The sequence below is a fragment of the Coenobita brevimanus genome, chromosome 97 (assembly GCF_032717465.1).
Source record: "Coenobita brevimanus isolate Jiangsu-jjx chromosome 97, ASM3271746v2, whole genome shotgun sequence".
Taxonomy (NCBI): domain Eukaryota; kingdom Metazoa; phylum Arthropoda; class Malacostraca; order Decapoda; family Coenobitidae; genus Coenobita; species Coenobita brevimanus.
The window spans coordinates 9745817-9755458 of NC_137050.1; the positions used below are offsets into that span (position 1 = coordinate 9745817).

General features: G+C 41.2%; 1 protein-coding gene across 1 annotated transcript; it reads right to left on the bottom strand.

Annotated features, from left to right (window-relative positions):
* Positions 1–776: 776 nt before the first annotated feature.
* Positions 777–8423, bottom strand: LOC145413819 (uncharacterized). Its single transcript, XM_080283481.1, has 7 exons — positions 8362–8423; positions 7879–7909; positions 6649–6800; positions 6078–6223; positions 4173–4296; positions 2128–2286; positions 777–1186 (listed from the first exon to the last, which is right to left on the bottom strand). Exons 1-7 carry the CDS (start codon positions 8421–8423, stop codon positions 832–834), a joined length of 1029 nt encoding a protein of 342 aa, XP_080139607.1. The 3' UTR covers positions 777–831.
* Between the last annotated feature and the right edge of the window lie 1219 nt (positions 8424–9642).

Genomic DNA, 9642 nt, shown 5'->3' on the forward strand with positions numbered 1-9642 from the left:
GTGTTCTAGGTCTTATTCCTCTTGATATGAAGCAGAAATTGGATAAATATAATGATATTTTCTGATCTAGGACCCAGAAGTGGCAAGACATAGTGAACTTTTAGGGTTCGCTTAGTTTTCTTGGTAAGATAGTAACCCACACATCAGTCACTTAATGATGGTTGAGAGGAAGATATATACTAATGACGATGTTAATTCTTACACTGGAGTGACGTTAGCACGCCATGTTGTGAAATCCCAGTAAGTATAGTGTGATAATTTGAAATGCGTCTGAACCAGAGATAAGATCCTTACAATCCATGGCCACCGTGTCCTGAACTTGAACTTCTGTTTAGATATATATGCTAAAACTCCTACCTACAGATCATTATGTTACACTGGATCTGAAAACATCGTGACTTCCACACACTAGATATGCTGTCTATTGTCTTCAAGCTATTCTGCAGGACAATTGATTCACACACTCAACACAACCCCATGATATAATCTAGGATCATTATCACTCAGATCATTTCACAGCAAGAATACAATGTTTTCAAATTTTCATCCACTACTTCCCTATACCTAATAAAGCTTCGTAACCCATTTCTCCATCCTTTTGTCATCATTCTACTTCATCATGAACAATGCAGATAACGTCATATGAAAATCTACCTAAATAAAAAAATCGCCTCTTTTTTTTAAAGCACTTCCCTGGTATCAAAACTCCCCAAATGCCATAGTGTGTGTACATGTACCAAAAAACTCTTATACTCTACAAAATAACCCATACATACTAACAAAGAACATCCAAAATATATATTCTGACTATATTAAAAAAATCCAGTGTAATCAGTGTAATCTCAGTGCCAGGTAAACAAAGACGAGGGAGGTGAGGGCCGGACAGAGCATGGTACCGGATCCCTTATACTGCGAACTCTCCGGGCCCAGAAGGTTATTGCCAGCTATAGCCAAACTGGGCGTGGTTGGGCGTGATGGCGTGGTCCAGGTGAAGCGGGTGGAGGGCTGGGTGATGGCCGGGGGAGGCGTGAAGGGGGACGAAGTAGTGGCGTCCGGGCGAAGGTTGTTGTTTGGGCTGTGGTTGTTGTTGTTATTGTTGTTGTTGAGGTTGCCGAGTTCATTCCCAGGGCTGGTAACAGTGGAACCACCTGGGAAGTCTATTCTTGGGCAGTCACGAGAGTTTGGTCTGGTAAAATAAGATCTAAATTAGGGTTTTGGGCTACTATTATACCACCACCACCACTGTCATCATCATCTCCATCTTACATCACACTACTAAATGGCATGTCAGGGTAACCGTTATCATCCTCCTAACCCTATTCGTACTAGTAATGGGGTCGTTAGCATCCAGAAACAGAAGTACAAAAGTATGAAATTCTGACAAGTATCAGTTATGTGTCCAGTGACAGTGACTATACATGCACTCACTATTATAGCATGATCACCTTAATTCACCACCATCATAATACTTCTATTTCACATTAATAAATAGATTGCCTAGGAACCAATAATAAGGCTTAAAAGTAGAACTACAAGTACAGTGGCCAGTTACATGAATCATACATTCATTCAGTCATCAATAATCATCACTTTATCACTGTGCCCTTATTCGCATGTGGGGTAGGTAGGATCCAGAAGCGGAAGTAGGATTGAATAAGTCAGAACTGTCAGCAGAGTGCTTAGTGAAATGAACTACACGTCCATTCGTTCATCATTCATAATAGCAGTAAATGGTTATTTAGTGCTGCAGGGCTATCATCATCAGCAGCATTATCAGCATCCTAACCGTATTCCTCGGTTGATGTGGCAGAGATATCATCATCATCGTTATCATCCTCTCCTCCTCCTCCTCCTCCTATAGCCTTATTTCCGACTAATGTAGATGTAACATAGAGACATCTTCAATACTCTAATCTTACTTCGGACTAATAAAAACACAACAAGGAGACATCATCATCATCATCATCGTAACCCTATTTCTCACACATAAAGGAGGCGGCAAGGAGTGGCCATACATACTTTCTACAAGGCTGAAGGAAGAGTATAAATGACATTGCAAGGAGACATCATCATCATCATCAACATCACCTATTTCCCACACAGAAATGAGTTAACAAGGGTACCGACACATAGTTTTTGCAGGTCTGGAGGAAGAAGCCCAGTGTGCGGTCCAGCATAGAACGCATGTAGTCAGACGGGGTGCGGCGTCCCGATGATGCACCACTTACGCCATCACACTCACGTTCCGTCTTCTCCAGCACACACTCACGGAACTTGAGGTGCGCGCTGTGGGAGGAGGGAGGAAATTTAGTTTCATCATCACCATCATCATCATCATCATCATCATTAATATCACCACCACCACCACCACCGTGACCAGCGCCTTCATCATGATCATCATCATTATTGTTCTAACCGACTTTTCAGTATTTGCTTGGTCTGGGAATGATCTATGAGTACTTTTCTGCCAATGTTAGGAAACACACAACCATACACAAATTAAAATATTCCCATTTGCTGCAGACGCTATGAATCGTAATATTTACCAGCAATGTTGTACACCAGCAGAAGTCTTGCGATGAGTTAAAACGTGCTCACCATGCTAGGGTTTCCATGTTATACCAGTTCGGCATGTAAATATATTTCTCTTCCTTAGTAGCCATTGATACAAGAAACAACGCAGGAAGTTTTGATATTTTCCCCCCACTGCTGCCCATTCAACGGTGCTGACTTGGCCTACCCCTGCACAGCCAACATTGTCTCGGCAGATTGTATTTTCTCCCATAGTTGTTGTTGCTGCTCAGCCCCAGTCTGGCCGAGCAGAACCATCAGCTACAAGCAAGCAACTACTTCTGTGGGGACGTCCTACAGGTACAGTATGGAACATACAACACAGCGATCCAGAGCTCCCTTGTGGTAGACAGCGCCGCACTAGGGTCGGACCAGGGTCCTTCCCGCGGTGAGATGCAGGGTTTGTTTTCTGGGTGGACGCCGCAGCTGCTTCACCCAGGACACACAACGCCACCACGTGTAGGCTTTTCGTCAGGGTCTGTTCCTTAGTGCTTTGACGGGGTTTACCCTCCTTATAGAGTAAGCTCTCTGGTAGTAGTAAGTAAAAGAAAACGACAGCTATACTACTGTTACTAAGACATAGCCCAGAAAGTTGGCGAGGTGGGATACGGCTGTAGGTCAGGAAGACAGTTTATGGATTCAGAGTGTGAGATTTATTATTGGAAATGCACTCTGCTACAGACGTAATAAGTCATATCTTTAACTTATTTTTTTTTTTTCAAAAGTTATGTTCTCATTTGGAAAAGAACACACATAGGAGATGGAGTCACACGAGATCACGTAAGAGGGAATAGTTATATTACTGATATTTAGTCTTAGCTTACTCTATGCCATGGAGTTGCTAATGGCCATCAGACAGCAGGTAATCATACTATATTACTGAAAGTAACTAAACTAACTTGCGCATAGCTCGTTTTCACATGCACTGAACTTCTCGCCTAACAGTCTAGACTCTAGAGACTCAAGAAAGTATTTTCGTTTGCATGGGAGGCTTCGTAGCACTTCTTCCTTAGTGATTTATTTAGCATGCCACCCCTTAACACCATCTTATATGTTATCAATATCTTAACATTGACACAGTTGTCATAAATAAGATACAAGACATGTTTCAAGTGTAATGTGCAAAGTAAATCGCTAAGATAGAAGAAGGCTACCTCAAAGTCTGCCACGCCATCAAGAATTCACTCCCAACACATAACAGTATCTACATAAAGGTTCAGCATTACGGTGACACGTGGCCTGATATTAAAACTGGTGTCAGGAACGCAATTATGTGGTGTCAGATTCATAAACTTATGATGAATTCCCCGTCGTAAATGTGATAGGTTTTAGCATGAAGTACAGTGGAAAAAAAAAACAGTTATAAAAATCATCACGTCTACCGTCCCTCCTCCCAAACACATCTTCGTTACGACTCGGAGGAAAATTATTATCATTTTCTTCTTCTCACTTAATTTGTAGCTCTCAACACTGGAATTCGATAGCCTGACATGTAACATATGATCCCGATCCACCAGCTAACACTAGTGAAGGATGACAGTAAATGAAAATATGCAGAACAACAGAAAGATCAATGGTAAACAAAAGTACGCCAAACTAACCAACACATCTGCGCGTCTGTTGCCCGAAGCCCCTGCGCCAGATCCACGAGGTAGGTGTACTGGCGGCCACAGAGGCTGGTGTTGAGGGAGACTCGCTTCAAGCACGGGGCGTTCTCCAGGTACGCTGCTGAGGGGAGAAGAGGTTAGAGAGGGAGGATCTAAGGTGAGAAAGGGAGGCGGTGAGATGGGGAGGGGGGGGGTGAGTCTGTGAATATGCGGAGAGAGAGAGAGAGAGAGGTATTGCGGGAGATAAGGTACGACGAGGAGAGACAAAAGAGGGTGTGGGACAGGAGGAAATAGAGAGGAAAAAATAAAAAAAATCACAGTACTGTAGTTTGGGAGGGACAGCGAGTGAAAAGATCTAAACAGGGCACATGGAGGTAGAAATATATACATCAGTTGATCATAAAACAGTTACTGATGGTATGTTAGATGCAGTTAATGAAATGAAGGTAGGGTGAGGGAGCTGAGAAAATGGTTATAAAAAAAAAAAAAAAAAAAAAAAAAAAACTGAGTGAGAGAGCAGTGATAGAAGATTGTAATGCACACGAAAATATAAAGTTAATATGAGTGCAAGAGGAATAGAAAATTAATTAAATGTTAGTTTAGAAAAGAGACTCATGGAAGTGTGGGAATGAAAAGGCAGAAGAAATTGGAAAAAGACGGAATAGTAAACTGAGACAGAATACAAGATTATGATGCATACGAAAGTAAGATGAATTGTAAATGTGAGCGTAAAAGGACACGAAATCTGGGGAGATGGTGAATGCAGTGTTAAAAATGAGGATGGAGCGAGTGAGTGTGTGGTAAGGGAGAGGGAAAACAAAGAAGACATAAATAAAGGTTGTTGGGACAGCACTAGGAAAATACTGAAACAAGACACACGGAATATCCAAGTCCTGGGGGGGATGAGAACTTTAGGAAGAATGTAATACGGTAATGAAAGAAAAGTAAGAGATGTGGAAATGGCGGGGCAACAACAAAAAAGTATTCGTGAGTGAAATAAATAAAAAATAAATTATGTGAGCTCTGGAGGATGAGAAATGGAGGGATGGCGGATATCAGTAAAGCTTCTGAATACGAGGTGATTGTAATAACAAGGTTTCAGTCAAAATAAACTAGAAAACTTGCCTTGCGGATGGCAGAATTTCACACACACACACACACACACACACACACACACACACACACACACACAGCCTAGTGTGGTCAGAATAAACTAGGAAAATCGCTTGGTGGTAGAATACTCGTACACTGGAAGTCTTCTGATGGTAGTCTGATAATAAGAAATCGTTTAGAGGTATTCACAGCAAGACCAGATATAAAAATCCATCGCTGTGAAAGGCTTGAAAGGAGGGTGGGGAGGGATGCTGAGTAAACAAGGAATTATAAAGTACAATATTTCTCCCTCCTTCCCCCTCTTCTCTCTCTCTCTCTCTCTCTCTCTCTGAATGATGATAAGACAGGTTGAGTAATCGCCGAGATAATTATGAGGTCAAGACGATGAGCACGTGGAGTTAAGTGATCAAAGCTGAGTTCATTCAGTTAGAAAGATGCGAGAGATACTCGAGGTCAGTTTTTCTAGGTGAAGGGGATCGGAGTAATTACCGTACTATCTTGGTTACAGAGTCATGGAGTTAAAAGACTGTCAAGGATTTACTCAGAGATCAAGGTCAAGGAGTTAGTGGCTGAGGTGATAGGCATGAGTTACTTTTTCGATTACTAGATTAAGGCACTACAAGAAGGTCAGAGGGTTATTAAGTGAAGGTAATAGGCATGATTTATTACTAGATAAAGGAACTACTGCTTAGGAAGTTGAGAGGTTACTAGGAAGTCAGAATGATGGGTACAACAGGCTATTAGAAGGTTAAGGCTTTACTAGTAGCTGAAATTAAAACCACTAACCCCTAGTATGCTCTGGGTCAGGGCGACAGAGCTGGTCAACACTCTGGAAGGCGCCGCCCACCGCCGCCTGGAACTCGCTCTGTTGCGCCGGCGACAGGTGCTCGGAAGTGTAACGCTGTACGCACAACCGGAAATCGTTCCACAACCTGTACACCAAGGATCTGTATAAACATTTTGGGTGGCGCTGATATGGGCGTGCTGGAAGATGTTAGGAGGGTCTAGGCTACTCAGTGCCGAATTTAAGGGAGGGTGACCGGTCCCATTCTTCCCTGAGTTGCATTATATCAGCAATAAACCCCAACCAGCTCTCGGATGTAAACCTTCATGGACCCCATCCGTCTGGATCGCCTTAACGCACTAGACCACCAGGTGCCATTTGGGTATATGGTCACCACGCAACGCAGTAATGAATTTTACGGGTTACAGGAAACTACTTGGCTTGTCCTGTAGTATAGAACACCTGAAGGTAGCACTACATCCAGTGGGTGGATGGTGATAACTCCAACCTACCACCCTCTGCTCTTTTTCACAATCTATCCTCTTATCTTTTTACACTGCTATGAGGACTTACGAGCACACCCTCTCTACGTCTGCTGGGGTGAGAGGGAAGATGTTGTCTGGGTTCTTGACTAATGGTTCCGCCGCCCTGGTGCATTGATGTAGTTCCTCGTCCTCTTGGCTGTTACGCGCCGCAACAACACCTGATTGTAATAAGAGGACACACTTAGATAAGAGGTCATTTCAGCTAAGCCTCAATAATAATAATAATAATAATAATAGTAGTAGTAGTAATAATAATAATAATAATAATAATAATTATAATAATAATAATAATAATAATAATAATATCAATAAGTTACCTATTTACTTATTGTGTGGACACAACAAGGAAGCCTCGCCATAACTAATTATGGTACTGCTAGTCTTCGTAAGCATGGCTACATTTTACATTTGTCTCAATAACTGGCTAACTGTATGCTTAACTGTAACCATATTCCATTCAGATAATGAGAGGGACCACAGCTATATTTCTGTAAAGTTACAACTTTACAGCTCTTGTGGTTTTCTCTCAAACGTGTTACAAAGACAACACTGAGCAGATTTGAATTCGGTACTTTCCACTAGGCTAAATAGCAAAATATTCAGTCAAAATTCTCAGCAAAATTTTTTATCATAGGATTTTCAACAAAAGAGCTGTATTTCAATTAATTTATGAGACAGTTCAATTTCATATATGCAATTTTTCCAACAAAAATGAGTATATGACCTTCAAAAATAGGTCAAGGTCATTTATATTTGCCACAAGTACTTGGGTTACCCTAGGGTACCTTACTGTATAATATCATCAAGATCTAAGAAAAAAGTGCAAAGAAAAATAATTGTAATACTTACCAAAGCAATAAGCTTCGCCATATATATATGGCGAATAATAATAATAATAATAATATTATTATTATTATTATTATTATTATTATTATTATTATAATAATAATAATAATAATAATAATAATATGTAATAATAATAATAATAAGTAAAAATAATAATAATAATAATATCATCAACAACAACAACAACAAATTACACACTCCAACAACAACTGAAATAAAAATGCAAGATCTATACAAAATCGAGAGTAAATTTACAATGAGTAACACCGTTCAACAATACTGCAAAACGTAAATAATAACAAAAGCGATTCGGGCATGTTCTAAGCTCGAAATAATCCCTGGAGGTTGGGGTGGTAAAGGTGCGGACATAAAAACTGATCCACTCAAAGGCGGTGCGTAACAAGACACTAACCAATGACTTTCCGAACCCTGCGAAGCGATCTCTGGGGCCCGTCAAACAACAGAATATTACGTAGGCGTATCAAAACTGTCCGAGTGAAAAGATGGGCGATGATACTTTCTGCAGTTGTATATTACTATCCTGTGTTGGCAAAAGGTAACTAAATAGAAGGAATTATAAACAGAACTCCTCCCATTTTTTCTGTATTGCTGCAGGGATTTGGCATTCTTTCCGCCCAGCACTAATGTTACAAGCAGCTTTGTGGCTAGTAAGGCAGAGAAGGCAGACAGGGAATGGAAGTCAAATATACCTCTGATTCACACCCCGAAAGATATCAGACACCCGAAATCTAGATATTCTTAGCCCATGCAAAAGCAAAAAACAGGGACAGGATAATAATTAGGAATAATTCAAAGTACTTTATCTCCCGTACCTTTGCACGACGAGTTCAAAAAATTGTTCTAATGGCTACAGATTCCAATCCAATTATGCAACCTTGCAGAGCTGCGGCCATGACGCAAAGTGGCAGCGATGCCAGCAAGTGTGACCGGAAGCATGGCGGACCGCGGCGCCGGAAGTAATGAGCGGAACTGACATACTGACCCGACAGAGGGAGAGAGAGAGAGAGGGAGAGAGAGAGAGAGAGAGAGAGACTTAGTTGCCGACTTCACTCACTCATATTAATAATATCTAATCTGTATAGAGCTATGATTGCCCAGTGGTATCACGATCCTGGGTCTAGGTTCAAGGCACATCTATGAAAGACATTAAACGCTGGTTAGGGTAGTGCCGCTATGTTCTTTCATGTGGCAATATACGTCCATACCCTGATGGTTCATAGTTATACCATATACAGACTGTGGCATACACAAGCACATACATTCCAGCTTTTTGATTTTCACATACACTGCTCTCCTTACAAATATTTCCTTGGTCAGCAAGGGGAAGGGCTACATTTTGGTTATCAGTCTTCTCCAGTGGACATGGTCAGGTCCTGCAGTAAGACATAAATGGACTGACAAAGATTTTTATGTATCTACCTATCTGTTGCCTCATGTCCTGTCTAGTGATGTAGCCAAGATCTCATATCGTAAATGTGCTATCATAACAGGAGTGTGAATCATTATCATTCTTCACGTACTCTGTTTTGTACTCAAACGAGCTTAGAAGGCATATATCTGTATTCTATATCACTGGATCCCACCAGGCCTGCCACCAAGAATCTTGTGATATAAAAACCTTGTCCGTAAGCCACCCCATCCCTGTCCCGCAACTGATAATCACAGACCTACAACTGGAAATGTAAACCACAGCTTTCACCAAATGTATTCTTCTTTACTGTAAAGCCACTACCAAATATTTTTTCGTACATGTTAGATGTTATTAAGTTTAGTTCGCTTACAGTCTAACGATCGCCTGATTATCGCCAGTTATTTATAAACTATATCTATTTTCTACCAGTAGATATAATAACACCCTCCCCCCTCACACACACGTTCTTGTGCTTCCTCTCCGCACTCGCCCGTCGTCAACATCCCTTCTATACATTATTGCCACCCTGAGGGAAATTGTAGCGGTACTGCGTTTGATAATACCGTTGTGTGTCGCAGCAACAATGGTAAACTGGGTCGCTTTTGTGTAGGCGTTATGTGGTTGTCCGGGTGGGTTACATAGAAATTTCTGATCTTATCTCTTCACGTCACTCGCTATAACTGCTGTGCCATTCTCCGTTACCACCACATTGTTTTCGTACATACATCAGTTCATTCATTTCAT

What these genes read in the sequence shown, in the direction of transcription:
- LOC145413819 (XM_080283481.1), bottom strand. Translation starts at nt 8,423, where the DNA reads ATGCTTCCGGTCACACTTGCTGGCATCGCTGCCACTTTGCGTCATGGC. An exon ending in CATGGCCGCAGCTCTGCAAG is followed by an intron (nt 7,910 to 8,361) that starts GTTGCATAATTG and finishes GACGGGCCCCAG; the next exon opens with AGATCGCTTCGCAGGGTTCG. An exon ending in CAGGGTTCGGAAAGTCATTG is followed by an intron (nt 6,801 to 7,878) that starts GTTAGTGTCTTG and finishes CTCTTATCTAAG; the next exon opens with TGTGTCCTCTTATTACAATC.